Below are 22,158 nucleotides of genomic sequence, written 5' to 3' on the forward strand. Positions count from 1 at the left end.
GTTATGAAGAATGCGGAAGCGAAAAGTACGTTCAATGCGATATTTTGTTTATAAAGCATAAACGGTTGTATTTTTTTCGAAAATGACCGAACGATTCGCTAGATAAGACCCTTATTACTCATCTGGTATCGTTTAAAGCCCTTGAAGCTGCACTGAAACTGTAATTTTGACCTTCAATCTGTTGGTAGCCATTGAAATCCACTGTAAGGAGAATAATCCTGGAATGTTTTCCTCAGAAACCTTCATTTCTTTTCGACTGACGAAAGAAAGACATGAACATATTGGATGACATGGGGGTGAGTGAATTTATCAGGAAAAGTGTATTTAAAAGTGGACTAAACCTTTAAGTCTTTACCTACAGCTGTCCTAATGTTTTGCTGGTTTGTAAACTCAAGAAACATTTTAAACAGCTTGTCAATATCTTGTTTCTATACATGTACACTACTCTTTAAAAGTTTGGGGTAGGCAAAAGTCTCTTGTGCTCACCAGTGCTGTATTTATATGATCATCCACTAAAAACAGTAATATTGTGAATTATTTTTACAATTTAAAATATCTGTTTTCTATTTTTAAATTTTTATTTATACCAGTAATGGCAAAGCTGAATTTGTTTTTTATAATGCAAAAGTCTGTCACATCTGATTAATTTAATTAATTTAACACTATAATGTTTCATTTATTAACAGTTATATACATTAGTTAACACGAATTAACAATGAGCAATACATTTACAGCATTTATTAACATTAGTAGATGGTAATTTCAACATTTATTAATACATTTTTAAAATCAAGTTGTATTTCTTAACAATTAATACACTGTGAATAACTTTTACTAACATGAAAGTAGATTAAAGGATTAGTTTACTTCAGAATGAAAATTTCCTGATAATTTACTCTCCCCCATGTCATCCAAGAAGTTTATGTCTTTCTTTCTTCAGGTGAAAAGAAATTAAGGTTTTTGAAGAAAGCATTCCAGGATTTTTCTCTATATAGTGGACTTCAATGGGGACCAACGGGTTGAAGGTCCAAATTGCAGTTTCAATGCAGCTTCAAAGTGCTATACATGGCGCATCGCAGAGCTAGTGCAAGACGAACATTTGTGGTTAAAAAGTATATCATTTTTTTTTTTTTTTTTGGAAAATGAATGATCATTTTGCTAAATAAGACCCTTATTCCTCATTTAATGTTAACAAATTGGATAAAAAAAGTGTTATTATATGCATCCTTGCTGAATAAAAGTATTCATATCTTTAAAAAAAAAAAGAGGAGGAAGAAGAAAAAGCTTACCTCACTTTAGTGATCCAAATATTTTATTGATATTGTATATAAATCAAAGTGGCAAAATAGTACATTCAGGAAAGGGTTTAATTTGTACCCAGATATTAGAAAAGTAGACAATATTTTCCAGTCTCTTTTAAAACGTTTTCAATTTTATTATATAACCATTTTATACATACACACCATTTATACAAAGTTCACCACTGATTTACACTGCTATAATATATCTATTAGTAATGTTATGTAAAAGGTACAATGTTACAAAATATTTTGTCAATGTACACCTTTGGTATGCTCAAGCATTAAACCGTAATCGTAATGCATTTCTTCATGGTGATGAAGCAGGAATGACCGTAGTTATATACTGAAGGACCCCTTGATATCTTTGCATTTGTTCTGTAATCATTCAATAAAATATTCTACAAGGTATTGACAAGAACCTTCAAACTGTCAGCATCTAAGTGAACTTCTTTTGATGTCATAAGCAAAAACTGAACATAGAAGTACTGCATCTTCTGGAGTAAACATTCCCATTTTTTTAAGAAAACAAAATATGTTTTTTCAAATCTGCCTAATGTTTGACAAGGCAAAATCTGGTCCATGATATGTTAGTGTCAACCTCACCTCAGGGAGGTTTAGGTGTTTTCTAAGTAAACGCTCATGTAAGTTTCTTGCTGTATTTGGGTAGCAGCTGAGTTTTGACAAACTCCACAAGTCTTGTTTCTGTTAGAAATACTGTGATGACCACACCCAGGAGACAAACTGCCCCCACGGCAACATGAACCAGCCTTAGCAACCAACCACCATCACAGCAGAACATGCTCTGAAAGACAAAATGGTTTCAAATCAGATTTGAATTTGTTCATCACAACTTTATCCATATTAAAATGTAAACAATGAGGCTACAATACCTCTGAGAAGGCTGTAAGGATGGAGCTCAAACCAAGAGCAATTATGACAGTAGAATGTGGGCGGAGCCCCCACAGTGGTGCATATTCACTTTGCAGGAAATAGCGATGTATGTAAACAATACTGTGAGTGATTCGTAAAGCCATGTTACAGCAATTTGCCAAAATGAAGCCAATGCCCCCTAACATCCAGGTCAGCCAATAAGAAAGCAGCAGAAAAGAGGCCGACAGGCCCAGCATCACTAGATTATATCTAGAGAGAGAGAGAAAAATATTGTTTAAATAATTTCTTATAAAATTACATTTTTAAATATATAAATATGTTTCAAACAATAAAATATTTTACACTCAAGTTCAAAAGTTTGGGGTCAGTGCATTCAAAAACAAACCAAAAAAAACCTTTTTGACAGTGTCTTTTTTTAAACTGAATTCTGTTTGCATCATTGATCATTATTTTTTCTGTTTATCACGGTGAAGCTGCTTTGAAATGATCTGTATTGTATAAAGCGCTATAAAAAATAAAGGTGAAGCCTTTTATTCTGGAAGGATGCATTAAATTGATCTAAAGTGAATGTGAAGATGTTACAACAATTTTTTTTTTAAATAAATATAAATGCTGTTCTTAGAAAATAGAAAATAAAAGCTGTTCTTCAAATAAATGTATTCATCAAAGAATCCTGAAAAAATAAGTAATGATTCCTGATAATCCAATTTTGCCATCACAGGAATAAAATCTTAAAATATATTAAAAAGAGAAAAAATATATTTTAAATTGTAATAATATTTCACAATATTACAGTATTTTTGGTCAAATAAATGCAGCCTTGGTGAGCATAAGAGACTTCTTTTTCGACAACAGTAAAACAAAAACTTACCAACCCCAAACTTTTGAATAGTAGTGTATGGTAATGATGTGTTGTTCACCTGTCAACCTCCTCTTTGCTCATGGCAGCAAAAACAAAACACTCTGTTACTCCATTAATAGCTAACAGCAGAACATAACAACTATAACAACGTAGGAGATCTGGCCCTGCAAAATACACAAACAAACCATTTAAACTTTTATGGCACACACACACAAATGAAAATGTATTTATTTGAACGGAAAAGTTAATCAAATCAGGTACTACAGTACATTCAGTATTGCATATTTGTGATTTACCGGCTCCGCTGCTCAGAAGCTCCCCACCATAGATGTCAAGTGCTAGATGAGAATATGCATAACCAAAAACTGTGATGATCAGACCAATCAAAAGCACCAGCTTCAAAAGACATTCCAGTACCTCAGCTGCCATGGAGACTTCCTCCTGTGGACCAATCAGCATTTTACAATTATCCAAGCCACATCTGGCTGGCTGCACTAAATAAAGTTATGACCATAAACAGATACTGACTTGTTTTTGATGTCGTACATCTCGTCCACGCTCTAGGACTTTTGCAAAGAACACATAAAAACTCTCCTCAATGGGCAAGAAAAGAAATCTTGCCACCATTGAGCCCAGATTGTTTATTATATCATAAACCCCTGTAAAAAAAAATAAGTAAAGGGTAATATGATGTGTATAATATGTAATAAAATATAATAGCTTGTGTGTATGAATGTACAAACTCACCCTGGTCTCCAAAGTTGAGCACATTCAAAAAAGTCATCACGTAACGCTCGCCTTTTAAATCAAAATGAAATATTTATTAACAGCATTTAAACATTTAGACAAAAAGTACTATGTAATTGAGCATGATAGGCACTTGCCTTCTGTAAGTATCTGTTTGAGAAAGGACTGTTTGAAAAAGCTCCAAGTTAGTGTGGTCAACTTCCAGTTCAGCAGTGGCTATAAACAAAAACAAATTTACAGCTTAGTTGTAACACTGAAAGAAAAAGTCTACAACAGACCAATGTGGCGTTGTGTTGTAAAATAAGTCACACCTCGTGATCCACCCTAGATGGCAGAAGGTCTGTTATGTGATGAACAGGGAATGATTTCTTCTCTGCTTCCTCTGAGCCGAGGAAATGGATGAAGTATAACACATAACAAAGGAGCAAAAACCCTGCATAGACACACTGTCAAATGAAAAACACACAGAATTAAGATTACAAACAGAAAGGCATTGCAACCGAAAACTATAGATGTTGTATACGTTCAGTATGCAAACATACTATACACATACCTGGGCTGCAGAGAAGATATAGAGCCCCCATTGAGGCGCTGAGACCACCAACACTACAGTAACAAGACATTTAGCAATCATGGCTAAGCTTTCGGCAATCACCTGTGAATATGCATAATTTGATCAGATAGTTTCATATTGTTCAATCTACAATGATTCTATTAAGTGCAATTTAAAGAATGAAAGGCAGATTCAGACACCTTCAAACGGACGAACATGTGCGCGTGTGCAAGAACCCAGAGAGGTTCAGCCAGCAGCTCTGTAAGTGCAGACAGGCAGAACAATCCAACAGCGGGAACATAATGCGGGATGACCTCTGGATCAGGTGCCTGGAGCACCCACCACCACACACACACCAATAACACACCCCACACACACCCCAGAGGAAATCTGCCAGTTTGAGAAAAAAGTAAAAGAAAGAGAATAAAAAACAACAGTTTTGTTTATGTTATAAAAAGCAATCAACACATCCTTAAATAACACTGAGAAATGCAAAAGCAAATTTTGGTTAATAAACTTACAGACATTTCTAGTACTTACGTGAGCCATAACAAGTTGATGACCTGTCTCCAGTTACGCCCCGCCCCTTCACCGCTTAGACACGCCCTCCGGAACGCCTCCCTAGACAGAAACACCAGTGTAGAATAGAGCAGCATCAACCTGTAACAAAAGCAAACGTTGCATTTTGTGGCCCATTCAAACTAATGTTCGAGTTTATGTTGTGTAACTGTAAACCCACCTGACATTTACAACACCCATCAGCTCCTTGGACACAAAACGCAAAGTAAATGCATTCAAGAGAAATGTCAACACTCGAAACATCACCTGAAATATAAAGCATATCAAGAGGAATACTTCTTTTTTTTATATGTCTCTAAAAAAGGTGTATTTAGAGTCTGTATGTGTGTACAGTTAATAGTACCTGAAGCAGGACATTATAAGAAGCCAGTTTTGAAGCACTCTTGAGCACATCCTCTGAGCCCATGGTGAACTTTACTTTTTACTTTTTTAACTCAACTATTTAAAATCACTAATAACAAAATCACCGAAATTCACCGGTGAAAAATAAGCGCTACATTCGCTTCATTGTACAGATATATTATTATGATACTGCACTACAGTAGTTTCCTATTGTAGTTGCCATTTGGTATTTAACAACTGTACAAGTTGTCAAACAGAATATACTTCCGTTTCACAGAAATTTCAAAATAAAAGTATTTGAGTGACGTTTCTAACTAAGGCTTTGTTTGGAAATGGACGACTCGCGTTATTTTGTAAATATTCCAAATGTTCATAAAACTCTGCACTGAGGCTAAATATATGTTCAAGTTCAATTTGTTTCATAATTGTATTTTGAAACACTTTTAACTTGTTTGAACTTTTAACAGGATGTTAAAGGAAGGGATTTTGATTCACCCCAGTGACTCGAATCTTTTGAATCATATTCAACAAAAAGATTCTTTCAATGCTCATTTTGTGTTGAGAACAATTCAATGAATCATTTGCTCGATTCGTTAAAACACCGAGTAGATAAAATGTCTTTCAACAACACCACTGTGGACCTGACCAATGCTAAAATGTGAGACTTCTTTAAATAACTGGTGAACAATTTATTTTGTGTGTCCTGCTGTTAACAAAGTGTTATTTTGAATTATATGTGTCCATGGAAAGGGGCGCCATGGTTGCCTCAGAAATGCTCGTTTCGGCAGCACAGAAGTTATTGTGTCCTCGAAAGAAACGTTTATCTCCGTCTACATGTCTTGATGTGACTGTTCAAATAATAGCTGTGGATCTGGGCGTCAAACCAGCGCTGTTGTACGACAGCAATGCAGCATCTCCAGAACAGCTTCACCTGTACCTCAGTTCGCTACAGGAGTCTGGAGTTGTAACCAGTCCACTACGGATACTGTCCATTGATGACAACACATTCATTTTTAACCCTGCCACTGTTCGGTCCCACCTGGATGAACTGCTCCAAAGCAAAAGTCTCCTTCTGATTGATGTATGTCCCTCAAGAAAACAACCTGTCTTGGTTGGCTTGGAAAAGAGAACTGAGGATATGATCAGAAGTCTTTCAGGATTCATGAATGAGCTGGATGAAGGCTCCTCAGTGATTGTGTTGGGAGAGGAGTTGTATAATGACTGGAACTTGTGTACTCTCTTTGGAATCTTGTTAGGTTATCCAGCCTCCTACTGGTTTGACCAAACAAAGGGATTTGGGAACTGTCTGTGTATGACACCACTGGTGGTGTGCACTATTTGGGTCACGTGGCAAATACATGACATAAATCATCGCTGTTGTCTTTATTCATTTAGTGTTCCTGAGGAGCTGTGGTCAGAAGTACAAAGTCATATGCAACAGTGGACGGAGCATTTGAGAAAGAGATCTAACAAACAGACAGTTCTGACTGATCTCTGCTTTTCTAGGGATGTGGTCACATTGCCCTCTGTGGCCCTTTGAATAAACTTGATTTATGTTTCTTTTTAATGTTATTTTGTCAGTGTTACAGTGTATTTTCTCAGAAACACATTACATTAATGGTTTGTTCATTTAATTTCTTTTTCCAGGCACCACATATTTTCAGTATCATTTATTTGTTCCATAGATTACATACCAAACAACATATAATAATGTGTGCATAGTGTTGAAAACAATAAAACAAGGCAGTGGATCTCAACCTTTTTGACTCCAAATCCCCCTTTGTTCAAAGTAATATATATTTATTTCTATGACGCTGCTATGTATTTCTGTTTCCAGACCCTTGGTTTGAGTTTTTTTTTTCTTCTTTAAAAAAAAAATAAAAAAAAAATTCAGTGCTAATAAACAGTAATATATATTAAAGTAAAAAATGTTCTTTTCAAATTCCAACTTTATCTGCATACACACAGTATACACTACTATACCAAATCTCAACTGTTTGATTGTTCATATCACAAAATATAAACTATATTATCGCACAGCTCTAATCTGCAAAATGCGACTATAGGTATGAAGATATTATAAACCTTACCATCATTTGAAATGTGTATTGTGAAAAGTGCTATACAAATACAATTGGTTTGACTTGACTTTTATTGTCAGGCAGAACAAATGAGTAACATTTTAAAAACATCCTGATACATTCACTTATATTCATAATCAAAATATATAAATAATAGTGATTAATATTTAACACAACTACCATTATTAAATAAAAACAAGAAGTTAGAATCTATACAGCTCATTTAGAATGTCATCATTACCATGAATGTTTCCCACATTGACTCTTGAGGAGCTGTCCCAGATGTCCCTATGAACCCACTTTATAATTTTAAAGATATTATTTAAACGACTCATTTGTGCCGATGCTTTATTCTGTATTGCACTTTAAACTCTAGCTTACAAACCAAGAATATGTGAATATGTTAAATATTGTCACTTGAGGTAGAGATCTGTTGTATTATGCAAGCAGCCTAGGACCAAACCAAAACTATGTTCCAGTAATCTTGTGATGAGCTGTGGATCGAGTGTTGAGGTTCAGAATAGCTTCAAGGAAAAGAGTCCGTTTCTCAGCTGAGTTGAATGGCTGGCAGCACTTCTCCACAACGAGCACTCACCCTGATGTCAGTGAGATGATCAGCTCTTGTAGGTCCTATATTCAAGATGGCTATTGGAAGTTTTCTTTCACTAGCAGCGAGTAGAAAGCGGTACCCAGAAAAAACCTGAGAAAGGAAACCAGATGCCTTCACTTTTCCAAAAGTCAAAGAAGAGAAAATGATTTGCCTTATCTTCAAACTCTAGTCAAACACACCTGAACCAACTACTCAAGTACTTTTTAATTGGTTCATTTGAAAATTACAACAAGATGCAGTGGAGTAGGGTTGGATCTAAAGAAGCAGGGATCATTGTTATTTAAGTATCATTGAGATACTATTATAGTTTTTATTTAATATTTTAAATAAATACGTTTTTATTTATATAGTTTCCATTTTAATTTTATTTTTATTTTAAAGTTTTAGTAATTTTGTTGTGCGTTTTTGTCATTTATGCATTTAGCAGATCCGAAGTGATTCACAAAAGAGGAACAAAATCAACTTGTCAAGCAATTTAGCCAACAATATTTATAATATACAATGCCAAGTTTGCTAGACCAGTGGTTCTCAAACCTGTCCTGGGGACCCCTTACCGCTGCACATTTTGTATGTCTCCCTCATCAGACACACCCAATTCAACTCTTGCAGTTTCTACTAATTAGCTGATGACTTGCAGGTGTGTTAGATGAGGGTGACATGCAAAATGTGCAGTGGTGGGGGGTCCCCAGGACAGGTTTGAGAACCACTGTGCTAGACAACTAGATTAGGAAGCAAGCTAGAGAAGAGGTGAAATACAAAAAAAAAGAAAAAGAAAAAAGATTTTTTAGTGTCTAATTGCATTAATTTAAAGGTGCCGTAGAACGTCTTTTTAAAAGATGTAATATAAGTCTAAGGTGTCCCCTGAATGTGTCTGTGAAGTTTCAGCTCAAAATACCCCATAGATTTTTTTTAATTCATTTTTTTAATTGCCTATTTTGGGGCATCATTAAATATTCGCCGATTGCTGCTGCCCCTTTAAATCTCGTGCTAATCTCGAGCTAATATAACCCTCAAAATGGATCTTTACAAAGTGTTCGTCATGCAGCATGTCTAATTGCGCAAGTATGGTATTTATTTGGATGTTTACATTTGATTCTGAATGGGTTTGATAATATGCTCCGTAGCTAAAGCTAACATTACACACTGTTGGAGAGATTTATAAAGAATGAAGTTGTGTTTATGAATTATACAGACTGCAAGTGTTTAAAAAATGAAAATAACGTCAGTCTTGATTCCGTGAATATAGTAATAAACGATGGTAACTTTAACCACATTTAACAGTACATTATCAACATGCTAATGAAACATTTAGAAAGGCAATTTACAAATATCACTAAAAATATCATGATATCATGGATCATGTCAGTTTTTATTGCTCCATCTGCCATTTTTCGCTATTGTTCTTGCTTGCTTACCTAGTCTGATGATTCAGCTGTGCACATCCAGACGTCCTGCCCTTGTCTAATGCCTTGAACGTGGGCTGGCATATGCAAATATTGGGGACGTACATATTAATGATCCCGACTGTTGTGTAATAGTCGGTGTTATGTTGAGATTCGCCTGTTCTTCAGAGGTCTTTTAAGCAAATGAGATTTATATAAGAAGGAGGAAACAATGGAGTTTGAGACTCACTGTATGTCATTTCCATGTACTGAACTCTTGTTATTCAACTATGCCAAAATAAATTAAATTTTTAATTCTAGGGCACCTTTAAGAGTGTGGGGTGGTTCAGTGACCCCATATTTGTAATAAATGTCTATATATTATTATGCCGGTTTATTAATTTTTATTTCAGTTTTATTTTTATTTTAGCAAATCAAGTTAAACAAAATAATGAGAAATGTTACATTTGCAACAATCTGAAATAAAAAAGTTTTTTTATATTTTATTTTATTTGAGTTAACATTTATTTTATTTCAAGTAACATACATTTTAACTATTATAATCCTGGGGGTTTCATCTTTTAAATCCATACACCTAAAAAACTCTGAATGAGCAATATGTTACATCATTAGATGGCAGCCAGCGAGCAGGAACGAGTAACCCTGTTCTAGGCGCATAGTTAATGTTTTAATAAATAGTAAGTGATATTGATGAAACATTACTCACCTGAAGAGAAGATCCAGCCACAAGCACTGCATCAGACTCAGCCAGCTTGTTATGAACAAAGTGAACTGTAGCCCGGTTCACTACATCACCAAAGAAGGTCACCTCAGGTTTGAGTACACCGCCACAGGCATCACATGCAGGCACTCTGAAGTTCAACACCTGCTCATCCTCCAGAAACACATCTCCATCTGGGGCCACAGCACCTGCACTCGCTTCCCAGCCAGGGTTCAAAGCTGCAAAACGCTTCTGAAGCTCGGCACGTGGAGTCAGTTGGCCGCAGTCTAAACACACAACCCTAAGAGCAGACAAAACATAAATTTCATACATAAAAAACATAAACACTCACATGAGATTGCAGCAATAGCAAACAATAGACTGAGCTAGATGATGGCACTATTGTTTTCTGTAGAGCTGCTTTACAGCTAAAATTTAATTTGTTTCATAATTGATGAATTTTATTGAACTGAATTGAACCAACACTGAACTGACTTGAGCTCTTTCATGGTTCACATCATATCTCACTAATTGACAATTATTCATTTCTATTCACAACTTTAAATCTTCCATGTCCCCTCTCACTCTAGGTGTTCTTGGTCCACTACTATTCAACATATACAACATATAGCTACCCCTCGGTCACATTATGCCTGTATAACCTTGAGCCTGGGAAAGATGATTTATTAATAAAACATTATCATTATTACTATTGAGCTGAATAATGACAATATTGTCTTTTTATAGCTGCTTTACAGCAGGATGTGAATTTGTCTCATATTTGATGAAGTTTGCATCATTGATTCTGTTATTTTCTTTTTTATTATTGTGAAGCTGCTTTGAAACAATCTGCACTGTATAGAGGTGACTTGACTGTTTGTGTGTAGACCCGTGCGTATATGTAGTAGTTACCTGTGTGTAGATCCATGAAGTTCAGTAAGTCTCTGTTGTCCAGCTTTTAAGTGTAAGGCATCTACATTCTGAGTGACAAGCCAGTGCAATTTTCCCTTTTCCTCCCAGTCCCTTAATGCTAAATGTGCTGAATTAGGCTGGTGTGAAGAGAACTGCGGCCACCCCACGTAGTTCCGTGCCCAGTATCGCTGCCTTGACTTCGCACTGCGCACAAACTCTGAGTGCTGCATAGGCCGCCTGTTAGTCCGTGCATACAGTCCCACACCCTCTGATCTATAGTCTGGAATTCCAGATTCAGTGGAGAGTCCGGCACCACTTATCACAAACAGCCGTGAAGCCTGTGACACAAAGGCCTGGAGTTGTTCCAAAGCACTGGAGTCAATTGAGCTACTTGCAGGAACAAATCGTTGCACACTAGCTTGTATTGTAGAAGCACATCTTCCCACTGCCACACGTGGAGGCAGGGATCTCCATGGCAACAGCATCTATAGACCTGTTCATACAACAGCAGATAACAACAATGGTTTGTCAACTATTCAGTTAATTTGACCATTAAATGTTACGGTCTGAAATATAGAATATGTACTAATTGAGTTGTATATAATAAATAAATAAAACTGAATATTCACACACATATATATATATATATATATATATATATATATATATATATATATATATATATATATATATATATATATATATATATATATATATATATATATACACACTCTCCTTAAAAATATACTGACATTTTCCTGAGACGTTTAATTGTCATTTAAAAAAAAAAAATCAAATGAAATAAATAATTTCAAAATAATATACATGCTTCCATTACTGGAGCACAAAGATTGGTCTTTAAATGAACAGTAATAGTGTATGACATCATATGAAACAAAGTGCAAGGCTTCAAAAGTTTACGGCATCAGTGTAACATTACTGAACATAAATCTTGTCCAATACATTCAATGGTGTTCGCCCATTAAATCAATTATTACGTTATAAACGTAATAATAAAATATCAGTCATATCAGTTAATTCAGTTTCGTTACGTTTGTTTTGAGTAAAACTTGAAAAAAGTATGTGAAATGTATGTGACCAACTCATTGTATTAAGCTTACTTGATTTAAATGTCAAGCTAGGATAATAATAAACATGCCATGGACATTATGCCACGCGCGAATGTATATTTTAAACACATATTTCAGATGTAAAACTAATTACTTTAATAACGTACCTGAATTAATCAAATCCTCAGCACCAAAAGTCTTCTGTTTCGTAAACATTAGTACAGTAGCTGTAGCGGTCAAAACAAGAACTTCCGTGTTGTTACACAAGTGCATGATGGTAAATGTAGTTTAGTGAATGTCGCTTTTTTGGCACGCTGAAACACCTCCATATGTGTTCTTTGATGAAAATGATAAACTCTCTATTGCACTCACAGATATAAAATATATATTCAAAGAGTATTTTATTGTAGGAATGTTAGAAATCATATACATATGATTCGTTTTAACATTGTCATAACTGCCATTTAATCTAGGTTGTTCAGAATATGCTGCACACATCTTGATTGCAGAACTGTAAGATTTCTGTAAAAAAAAAAAAAGAAAGAATAATAAAGCCCCAATTAAAATATGCATGAATAATAATTAAAATAAAAGACATTTTACTCATCTATGTGCATTTTTATAAAATCAAATTCTTTTAAAAATCAATTGATTTTAATATTATACATGCAAACAATTGGAATGCAATGCATATAATTAGTTTTTTTTTTTTTTTTTTTTTTTACTTGAGTGTGTGCAGTTAAAGATGCTTTCAGCCTGTGAATAGAACTCGTCTCCCAGTATGGTGCGATAGTCCATGTGACTGGTGTGAACGAGGCACTTTGTAGCATCTTTAAAGAGCAGGTCACTCTCTCCATACTTCTGAGACTCAAACAGGTGGAACCCAGTATCTGGACGAGCTGCTATGGTTTCCTATAATGCAAAAAACATCAGGATTCGGATTCTAAAAGACTCTCAATTCAGTCAGAGGACAATAATTTCAGTGTACAGACCTGTGACTTCATTAAGAGGTCATAAATGCGAGCTGTAAGAACAGGACGCGTCATAACAATGTTCGGAGGGACTGCCCCTAAGTTACAGGTCTTCCATTCTGTCAGAGGAGCCCGATTGCCATCGCTGCAAAGCAACTCAAAGTCCCAAGTGAGCCAACCCTCTGCCCAGCCACTGCTGTTTAGACCTGTACATCAAATACATCACACATATTACCAATGAGATTCATACCGAAGACATTTTCTCAGTGCGTACATCTTACGTTCAATGTTGCTCTCCAGATTGTGGTGTTCCATAAAGGCCACATCTCCAAAACTCTTCCCACTGGGGTCTCCAACTAAACATCTGGAGTAAAAGACATTTTAAAGCATGCAAAGCTGTATGATTGCACTATAGTACATTAGCAATGGGTGATCAGACATATTTCCTGTATACCATTTTATTTGAACAGTGCCAAACACCAATTCCTCACCTTAATGCACCCATATTGCCATAGTAACGCTCATTATGGTTGTCAGCACACCGTTTGGTGGCAGCTTCCTCAGTCCCACCCATACACACCTTACATAGATTGCCTTGACCTCCAGGTAAACAACCTTTCCAAAACACCTCAGCATACACTGAAAACAGAGCGAGTTACTTTAAAGAGGACCTATAATGCTTTTTTACATTTTCAGCTTTCTTTAGTGTGTAATGTTTGAGCATGAAAAAGGTCTAAACTCCCTTATTAAAAAAAAATAAAAAAATAAAAAATTAGGAACTAAAAGCGGTAATAACAGACTGGGAAGAGATGTGCTGCAGCAATGTAAAATATGTGGAAAATAATGTTTTTTTTTTTGTACATTCAAGAACAAGACCCCAAAAATTAAAGACTTTGTAAAAGGCATAATAGGTCCTCTTTAAATGTAAGTAACTAAAATATAATATTTTCAACTATCTGATAAAGATACCATGCAACAGAGAGGAACATGTAGTACCATTATTCGGTTCACATGGGGCGCTGCTGTTGTGCTCTGTGCTAAGCATGTGTCTTAGAGGTAAAACCCAGCCAGCAGGGCTGTACATGTGACCGTGGCAAGAGCGTCTACCGCCCAGGCTTCCAAAATATAAACTCCGGCTTGTCCGACGTACAACTGCCACACCATACACTGATGGTAATTCTGCAGAGACAATTATATTTTGTAAAGACAAAATATTAATAGGGATGCATCATTTATGTTAAACTTGTTTTATTTCTTATTACCATCACTCTCAAAATGGCCACCAGCTCCTTCAGGAATCTCACATTTCTCTCCTAAATTTCAAATCAACCAGCAAAGAGAAAAATAAATACAGGTGAGATAACTTGAAGACATGAGTTAGAATGAGTCTGGATGTTTTACATACCATAATATTCAGTCACAACGGGGACAAGGCCACATTTCCCAGCTATGAAAGCATGAGTGGCATCCAGTGAAACAGCATCCACCTCATCCCTCTGTGAAAATTAACAATTGATTCTGTTTTAGCACTGATACCAAGACAATCACCAATGTTAAAGATATCAAAAACTAAAATTATTATTATTATTTTCGTTGAAATAATTGAAAGAAAACTTCATTTTTTTAAAACACTTAAATTAAATTAGGAAATGTTGCCTTGGCAAATAACTAAAATAAAATAGGTTTAAGTAGAAGTACTAAAATAACTAAAACTGAAATAAACAAATTAATAAAAAATAAATAGAAATATTTGAGAAAAAAAACAACAACTAATAAAACAAATTAAATGAAAATTAATGTTGAAAATATAAAAATAAATGCTAATTCAAAATATGAATAAATACTATAATAATAATAATAATACTAAAATAACACTGAAAATCTGCAAATGAGGGGTAAACTCAGAAAATTACGGAAGAGGATTAGGGTCAAGCAATAATAAAAAAAATAAAACCATCTCGAGATTAAAGTTGTTAAATTTCGAGAAAAAAATCGAGATAAAATGTTAAGAATAAACTCGTTAAATTACGAGAAAAAAGTTGTTAGATTATGAGAAGAAATTCATTAAATTATGAGAAAAAAAGTCGAGATAAAATGTTGAGAATAAAGTCATTAAATTACAAGAAAAAAGTCGTTAAATTATGAGAACAAATTCGTTAAATTATGACATTTTTCTCATAATTTAACGAATTTGTTCTCGAAATTTAACGAGATTTGTATCGTTGAACGATATTGCTTGGCCCTAATCCTCTTCCGTAGAAAATGTACAAGTCATAAATGATAAATAAATAAAAAGATGTTTGTTATAGATGTTTGTGTAATCATAAATCACAACTGCTGAAAATTTGTCTTACTGGACCTTGATCTTCTCAATGCAGTCACTCATAGATGAGGCTTTTACACACACCAGAGGATCTGACTTTATGCTAAGAGCCCACTGCTCGCATTTCTTCTGTTCAGCATGACTTATACAGCACCACCGCACCACACTGTCCTCCAGTGAGCTACCTAACCACACACACACACAAATTAAAGTCTGAGCTTATCATTTCCAAGATTAAAAGTTCCAGAGGGGAAGCAATCGTTCACCTTCATGTCCAAGGCCCTTGAGCAAGGCCACATAGTCCAGTCCAAGAACTTGGCTCATATCCATGTCTTCCATCAGAACTAATAATTTCTCAGTCACATCTTTGAAGAGAAGGTCAGTCCCACCATAGGTTGCTGATTCAAACAGCTGGAAACGCTGACGCTCCCTTCCCCTCCAACCAAATGACATCTTCAAAAGAAAACACAGAAAAAAAGCGGCAAACTGAATTTTTTTTCTCTCTCATAAGATACTGATATCAGTATTTCCTGCCAAGATACCATCGCCAGGAACCTCATCACCATCTGTCTGTTAAACGGTTAGTTCACTCAATCACCCTATCCTTTAGACCAGTGTTTTCTCAACCCTGGTCCTGGAGGACCCCCAGCACTGCACATTTTAAAAGTCTCCTCTCATTTCAGGTAGTGGAGTTTCTTCTAATTGGCTGATGAGTTGAATCAGGTGTGTTTAATTAGGGAGAAAGACAAAACCTGCAGTGTTGGGGTCCTCCAGGACCAGGGTTGAGAAACACTGCTTTAGACCACCCAAAAATGAACTCACTGGGACATTAAAGGGTTAAGTTCACACATAAATTCAAATTATCCCATAATTATATCCTAGGTGTATATGACTTCTTTCAGCCAAACTCAGTCGGAGTTATATTAAAAAAAATATCCTGGATCTTTCAAGCTTTATAATGGGAGTAAATGGTACCCAAGATTTTGAGGCCCAAAAAAGCACATCCATCCATCACAAAAATAATCCATACAACTCCAGTGGGTTATTAAATGCAAAGTGATGCATTTTTGTAAGAATTTTTTTTATAACTTTAAAAACTATAATCACTGGCTTCTGGTAATGGCTGTAAGAAAGTCGAGTTCTGCCGGAAGAGTGACTTTTGACCCGACGTATGACGTAGGAGTAGTGCAAGTTTAGGTTAGAGTAGACGCCTCTCGCAGTTCAAACAAATAGTGCTGAGCAACAAACTCAAGCTCCTCTTCTATCAAATCCTCTGACATTTCTCTTTAAAAATTCTCCTTTTAAACTTCTAATTCGTGACCGGTGTTTTGTTTTGCTCTATTCTCTGTGCTTCCGCATTTGACAATACGTTATGCGTCAGGTCAGGGGTTACTCTTCCGCCGGAACTAGACTCACATACAGCCATTACCGGAAGCCAATGATTATAGTTTATAAAGTTATAAATATGGATATTTTTCTTACAAAAATGTGTCGCTTCACTTCAGAAGGCCTTTATTAACACCTTGTGGATTACTTTTATGATGGATGGATGTGCTTTTTTGGGCTTCAAAATCTAGGGTACCATTCACTCCCATTAAAGTGTGGAAGAGCCAGGATATTTTTTAATATATCTCTGATTGTGTTTGGTTGAAAGAAGATAGTCATATACATCTAGGATTGCTTGAGGGCGAGTAAATTATGGGATAATCTTTGGGTGAAATAACCCTTTAATAAAATTATCTTTTATGTTGCACAGAAGAAAAAAAGTCATACAGATTTGGAACGAAATGAGGATGAGTAAATGATGACAGAATTTTCATTTTATACCCCTTTAAGATAAGTTTTTCCAAGTACTGTAAGATTCTGGGTTTGTGTCAGGTTTGAGTTTGCGATTAATTAAAAATATATCAGCAATATTTGTTTTAATTTTACCATTATGTGTCCTACATACATGACACTTTGCATCTCTTTGCCAGTAGTGTCCAATCCTGCTCCTAGAGGGCTCCTTTGTCCTGCAAAGTTTAGCTCCAACCCCAATTAAACACACCTGAACCAGCTAATCAAGGTCTTACTAGGCATACTAGAAACTTCCAGGGAGGTGTGTAGAGGCAAGTTGAAGCTAAACTCTGCAGGAGACTGGCCCTCCAGGTCTGAGTATGGACACCCCTACTCTTTCAAATAAATAAAGAGACATTTCTGTTATTAAAACTTTACACTACCGGTTGTTCAGATCAGACACTCTTATATGCCAGTTTTAGGCTTCAACACAAAACATACCTGGGCAGCGACCAAGAACTTTCGAGCAATTTTACGGATGTTCATTCGTGTGACCACACCCCCTCCAGGGCCTCGTCCAAGATTACACTTTCTAAAACCGCTGAGGGGAGCAAGAGTGCCATCTGTACACAGCAGTCTGAACTCATCTTTCTCACTTTCTGTTGAGTAAAGGGATCAAATAGAAATGAGAAAGAGAGGAAAAAGGTCTTCACCCCATATAGGATTTAATCAAGATATAAGCATAAATATTACACAACGAATGTACAACTTGTTAAAATAAAACGTTGTGTGAGCGTTCATTGTATCAACCGTCTATGCTGTCCAGAGCTGTGTGATCAACAAAGGCAACATCTCCTGCCCGTGACTGCAAACATCTAAAAGAAAAAAAGAAGGATACTGAAAGATCTTAAAGGTAACTTGGCAGTGACTCACTGATACATACGTAAATCGGATTATTTTAACCTGAGTGCTCCTTGGTTGTGGTAGAATGGTTCACTGTGAGATGTCTCACAATGGAAATTTTTCTGACGAATGTATGACCTTTGACCTTGGCACAAGGAACAAAGGTTGGCTGCCATTGTAGTTGCTCCAGGCACACAGCTGGCTTTGAAGAACGCACTAACCGCTGACAAAACAGTCAAAACATGAGCACTGGGAACTCAACACAATCATACATAGTTTTGAAAACTTTGTTTGTTTGGTTTGGGAGAACATGACGGAATACTCCCTAGGTTATGAACCAAATTACCAAGTAACTGGAAATATATAAACAACAACAATGATATGGGAAATCTATTTCATCAGGATTATCTGGATTGATCCTTTAGAGATTGTTATATACAGTGCTGATTTAGTGTTATTTATATACTAATATAGCATTTATTAATATTTGGAATTAGCTTATATTCTTTTATTTTCAGTTTTCAATTTTGATGTTTAAGAGTTTCATGCAATATTTACACTCACTAGCCACTTTATTAGGTACACCTCGTTAACGCATATATCTAATCAATCAATCATATGGCAGCAACTCAATGCATTTAGGCATGTAGACATGGGCTGTGTCTGAAATCGCCCTCTATACCCTCATTCAACATTCCCTACATTAACTTGAGGGAGTGAATGAAAACAAGTGAGTGAATTCGGACACCGAGTGTGCTGGAAGGGCTGCCGCTTTTGCAAAGTTTGTGCTTGCTGTTTAACAATTATTTAAAACGTACCAAACTGGCAGCTCCAGTAGTAAGATAAAAAGTTTTATCTTGAACTCTGTCATGGAAACTATGTATAAACCTTAATTAAACAATAAATTAAAAAGGAATTTATACCTGTGTGATATTACACTGTAGCCACATTGTACCAACGGTTTGGAAAATGGATTGCAAGGCAAGGCAGTTTTATGTGTATAGCACATTTCATACACAACGATAATTCAAAGTGCTTTACATAAAGAGGAAACAAATACATAAGAATAAAAATGAAAAAAATGGATGAATGATTCAGCTGCAGACGCCATCTTCTGGTCAGACACGCAAATGCATTATGCATATAGCAGATGAGTGTACATCGGTCATACACTCGTTATTGTTATGCATTGTGGGAATGAATGAGTGCACTCGATAACATCCACTATGGTTAGGACACCACTACAAATGGCTCAAGTGTCCACTTAAATAGTGCCCTATTTTAGGGTATAGAGGGTGGTTTCGGACACAGCCATGGTCAAGACAACTGAAGTTGAAACTGAGCATCAGAATGGGGAAGAAAGGCGATTTAAGTGACTTTGAATGTGGCATGGTTGTTGATGCCAGACGGTCTGGTTTGAGTATTTCAGAAACTGCTGATCTACTGGGATTTTCAAACATAACCATCACTAGGGTTTACAGAGAATGGTCCGAAAAAGAGAACACATGCAGTGAGCAGCAGTTCTGCGGGCGAAAATGTTGATGCCAGAGATCAGAGGAGAATGGCCAGACTGGATTGAGCTGATAGAAAGGCAACAGTAACTCAAATAACCTCTCGTCATGACAGAGGTATGCAGAAGAGCATCTGAAAACAAAACCCATCGAACCTTGAAGCAGATGGGCTACAGCAGCAGAAGACCAGACCGGGTGCCACTCCTGTCAGCTAAGAACAGGAAACTGAGGATACAATTTGCCTGTTCTGAGAATCTCGATTTCTGCTGCGACATTCAGATGGTAGGGTCAGAATTTGGCATAAACAACATGAAATCATGGATCCATCCTGCCTTGTATCAACAGTTCAGGCAGCTGGTGGTGTTGTAATGGTGTGGGGTATATTTTCTTGGCAAACTTTGGGCCCCTTTGTACCAACTGAGCATTGTTTATATGCCACAGCCAACCTGAGTATTGTTGCAGACCATGTCCATTCCTTTTATGACCACAGTGAACCATATTCTGATGGCTACTTCCAGGACAATGCACCATGTCATAAAGCTCAAATCATTCCATTGGTTTCTTGAACATGACATTGAGTTTACTATACTCAAATGACCTCCACAGTCACCAGATCTCAATCCAACAGAGCACTTTTGGGACGTCATGTCAATATGGACCAAAATCTCCACAAGGAATGTTTCCAGTACCTTGTGGATTTTATGCCATGAAGAATTAAGACAGTTCTGAAGGCAACCTTTTGCCTTCCAGCAGTAGTAGCAAGGAGTACCTAATAAATAAGCCAGTGAGTGTATATTTTATTTCAGCTTTATTTCAATTAACAATAACTAAAAATTTACATTTTTAATAGTTTTAATTTTAGGCAACAATAACACTGCCTATATATAATTTGTGGTTGTTGTCTTACCCTGACTGAGGGGCTCATCCTCTGCCCAGGGAAGGAGGTTTCGAGAAAGGAGATGTCCCAAAGGGAGACTCCAACCTGCAGTCCAGCGAGCTCCACTATGACAGCTCCTACTGCCCTTCAAAGAGCGCATATCTAAAGAACTATTGTTCCTCACCACAGCGACTGCAAGAATACAGCCACCTGAGAGATGGAGGAGATGACAAAATAGAAAAGGAAGATGTTTACATGTTAGTGCTTGCAAAGTGTGCTACATTTGAAACCACATTAGGATTTTGTATGATACCATCTCTGTAGATTTCCTTTGCGACTACTGTGAGACCGAACTGTTTTACTGCGGAGTACACCTCTCCAGCATCCAGAGTCACTAGGTCAGCTTTATTATCCTGACAATAGAGGTGGGAGAATGTAAACCGCCTACTTTTATGTCTCAGGGGGTGATTTTTTTTAATTAAAATAGATTTTAACTTATGCAGTATTGTATGTCACCCACCCGTATCTTATTTATGCAGTCGGCAGTGCCATACGCTTTCACACATGAGAGACGGGCGAAGGCTGTGACAGCTGCAGGTGGAAGGACAGCGACCAGTGCTTTGGCCAGCTCTGCACACTTTCTCTGCTCCGGCTCTGATACTGTACACCAGCGCATCTTCTTACCTGAATGTAGGTATACAGGCATACTTACTGAACATTTCAAGAGATATAATATGTTAGTTTTACACACACACAATATTTTGTTCTTAAGATTTCAAAGACCAAAGAATGCAGCCAAATAAGCGTTAACATTAAACGGCATTATTCAATATTCTGGTGGCTTTTTTTTTTTTTTTTTTTTTTGCATACTGCTATGCAAATAGTAGTTTTCACAGTGTTTTCAATTTCTAGTAAAAGGTTCAGTAACCACAAAGTTGCTTTCACTGAGAAGATCACTATAGCAACTTTCCATTTGGAAATGTTTTATATTTCCATGTTTTAATGTATCATATTTCCAAATAAATAGAATGTAGAGAATCAAAGAAATTAAACATTCACAAATAAATAGAATAAGATACATCTATATCTATATCTATATCTATAAAAAAATAAATGCATAGACCTAACACATTTTAATACGTTTGTAGTAATATCACCTGGAGTAGATTAAGTGCGTGTGCATTAATCAAGAATTTTTTTTATGCAATGTTCAGTATTAAAAAAATAAAATAAAACAAATTGTTGGGTGCAACATTTTTTCAACCATTGCTACTGAAAGGGCTGGGCAGCAGACATTTCTATTTACTCCCTAATCCTAAAATACATTCAGAACTCTGAGAATTTTTAAATAATATTCTTTTGCTGCTTTTCTTAATTTTAATAGCAAGCACGCACTTACCCCAACTGGTGATGGTGCACAGCAGTAGAATGACAACAATAACTCTCACTCGCGTCATCGTAGTATCAGAAATCTCTTCTGGGAAAAATGAATCACAGTAACTGCCTACATCGAGTCCTGTACAGAAGTTTCAGAGGAACGGGCATGTCGCTTAGTGAAGATCTCATTGTAGGTTTGTGCGAGTCTGAAAAAAATGTATTGTGCAAGCGGGTGTTTTCAAAGCGAATAGTTCTTATAATAAATGTGCGCATATGGAAAATATTACTGGAACTCTTATGTCACGTGGACTATTCTCGTCCAGGCATATTTTTTTGCATGGCGTTTAATGGAATTTCCAGAAAGCGCCT

At 36.1% G+C, this 22,158-nt stretch overlaps 4 protein-coding genes across 5 annotated transcripts; 1 reads left to right on the forward strand and 3 right to left on the reverse strand.

The window, feature by feature from the left end:
* Nucleotides 1-1,410: 1,410 nt before the first annotated feature.
* On the reverse strand, nucleotides 1,411-5,616 carry rft1 (RFT1 homolog). Of its 2 annotated transcripts, XM_048199469.1 has the most exons (13): nucleotides 5,277-5,616; nucleotides 5,094-5,179; nucleotides 4,895-5,014; nucleotides 4,555-4,744; nucleotides 4,355-4,456; nucleotides 4,113-4,247; nucleotides 3,939-4,017; nucleotides 3,802-3,852; nucleotides 3,583-3,713; nucleotides 3,351-3,495; nucleotides 3,113-3,218; nucleotides 2,192-2,441; nucleotides 1,411-2,103 (listed from the first exon to the last, which is right to left on the reverse strand). In XM_048199469.1, exons 1-13 carry the CDS (start codon nucleotides 5,337-5,339, stop codon nucleotides 1,939-1,941), a joined length of 1,623 nt encoding a protein of 540 aa, XP_048055426.1. In that variant the 5' UTR covers nucleotides 5,340-5,616; the 3' UTR covers nucleotides 1,411-1,938. The 2 variants fall into 2 exon arrangements, with proteins under 2 accessions (XP_048055426.1, XP_048055427.1); XM_048199470.1 differs by lacking the exon at nucleotides 5,094-5,179 and having other exon boundaries at nucleotides 4,895-4,975.
* Nucleotides 5,617-5,728: 112 nt separating this feature from the next.
* On the forward strand, nucleotides 5,729-7,032 carry lg8h1orf74 (linkage group 8 C1orf74 homolog). Its single transcript, XM_048199472.1, has 2 exons — nucleotides 5,729-5,933; nucleotides 6,026-7,032. The coding sequence occupies exons 1-2, from the start codon at nucleotides 5,848-5,850 to the stop codon at nucleotides 6,813-6,815; spliced, it is 876 nt and encodes a 291-aa protein (XP_048055429.1). The 5' UTR covers nucleotides 5,729-5,847; the 3' UTR covers nucleotides 6,816-7,032.
* Nucleotides 7,033-7,409: 377 nt separating this feature from the next.
* Nucleotides 7,410-12,362, reverse strand: sirt4 (sirtuin 4). The gene is made up of 4 exons (XM_048199471.1): nucleotides 12,219-12,362; nucleotides 10,982-11,474; nucleotides 10,076-10,370; nucleotides 7,410-8,056 (listed from the first exon to the last, which is right to left on the reverse strand). Exons 2-4 carry the CDS (start codon nucleotides 11,464-11,466, stop codon nucleotides 7,904-7,906), a joined length of 933 nt encoding a protein of 310 aa, XP_048055428.1. The 5' UTR covers nucleotides 11,467-11,474; nucleotides 12,219-12,362; the 3' UTR covers nucleotides 7,410-7,903.
* A 73-nt stretch (nucleotides 12,363-12,435) lies between these two features.
* On the reverse strand, nucleotides 12,436-22,118 carry sxph (saxiphilin). Its single transcript, XM_048199468.1, has 17 exons — nucleotides 21,812-22,118; nucleotides 20,933-21,096; nucleotides 20,726-20,825; nucleotides 20,443-20,622; nucleotides 18,085-18,247; nucleotides 17,932-17,996; nucleotides 17,623-17,780; nucleotides 15,612-15,798; nucleotides 15,382-15,530; nucleotides 14,428-14,518; nucleotides 14,285-14,335; nucleotides 14,019-14,201; nucleotides 13,514-13,661; nucleotides 13,304-13,386; nucleotides 13,044-13,228; nucleotides 12,777-12,963; nucleotides 12,436-12,573 (listed from the first exon to the last, which is right to left on the reverse strand). The coding sequence occupies exons 1-17, from the start codon at nucleotides 21,867-21,869 to the stop codon at nucleotides 12,530-12,532; spliced, it is 2,196 nt and encodes a 731-aa protein (XP_048055425.1). The 5' UTR covers nucleotides 21,870-22,118; the 3' UTR covers nucleotides 12,436-12,529.
* Between the last annotated feature and the right edge of the window lie 40 nt (nucleotides 22,119-22,158).

This window comes from Megalobrama amblycephala, linkage group LG8 (assembly GCF_018812025.1).
Source record: "Megalobrama amblycephala isolate DHTTF-2021 linkage group LG8, ASM1881202v1, whole genome shotgun sequence".
NCBI classification, from domain to species: domain Eukaryota; kingdom Metazoa; phylum Chordata; class Actinopteri; order Cypriniformes; family Xenocyprididae; genus Megalobrama; species Megalobrama amblycephala.

What these genes read in the sequence shown, in the direction of transcription:
- rft1 (XM_048199469.1), bottom strand. Translation starts at nt 5,339, where the DNA reads ATGGGCTCAGAGGATGTGCTCAAGAGTGCTTCAAAACTGGCTTCTTAT. An exon ending in GCTTCTGAGCAGCGGAGCCG is followed by an intron (nt 3,219 to 3,350) that starts GTAAATCACAAA and finishes TGTATTTTGCAG; the next exon opens with GGCCAGATCTCCTACGTTGT. An exon ending in AGCAAAGAGGAGGTTGACAG is followed by an intron (nt 2,442 to 3,112) that starts GTGAACAACACA and finishes CTCTCTCTCTAG; the next exon opens with ATATAATCTAGTGATGCTGG.
- sirt4 (XM_048199471.1), bottom strand. Translation starts at nt 11,466, where the DNA reads ATGCTGTTGCCATGGAGATCCCTGCCTCCACGTGTGGCAGTGGGAAGA. An exon ending in CTTCATGGATCTACACACAG is followed by an intron (nt 10,371 to 10,981) that starts GTAACTACTACA and finishes GTCTGCTCTTAG; the next exon opens with GGTTGTGTGTTTAGACTGCG. An exon ending in TGGCTGGATCTTCTCTTCAG is followed by an intron (nt 8,057 to 10,075) that starts GTGAGTAATGTT and finishes TTCCTTTCTCAG; the next exon opens with GTTTTTTCTGGGTACCGCTT.
- sxph (XM_048199468.1), bottom strand. Translation starts at nt 21,869, where the DNA reads ATGACGCGAGTGAGAGTTATTGTTGTCATTCTACTGCTGTGCACCATC. An exon ending in AGCTCTGGACAGCATAGACG is followed by an intron (nt 17,781 to 17,931) that starts GTTGATACAATG and finishes TTTACTCAACAG; the next exon opens with AAAGTGAGAAAGATGAGTTC. An exon ending in CTTTAACTGCACACACTCAA is followed by an intron (nt 12,574 to 12,776) that starts GTAAAAAAAAAA and finishes TTTTTTTTACAG; the next exon opens with AAATCTTACAGTTCTGCAAT.
- lg8h1orf74 (XM_048199472.1), top strand. Translation starts at nt 5,848, where the DNA reads ATGAATCATTTGCTCGATTCGTTAAAACACCGAGTAGATAAAATGTCT. An exon ending in GACCTGACCAATGCTAAAAT is followed by an intron (nt 5,934 to 6,025) that starts GTGAGACTTCTT and finishes GTCCATGGAAAG; the next exon opens with GGGCGCCATGGTTGCCTCAG.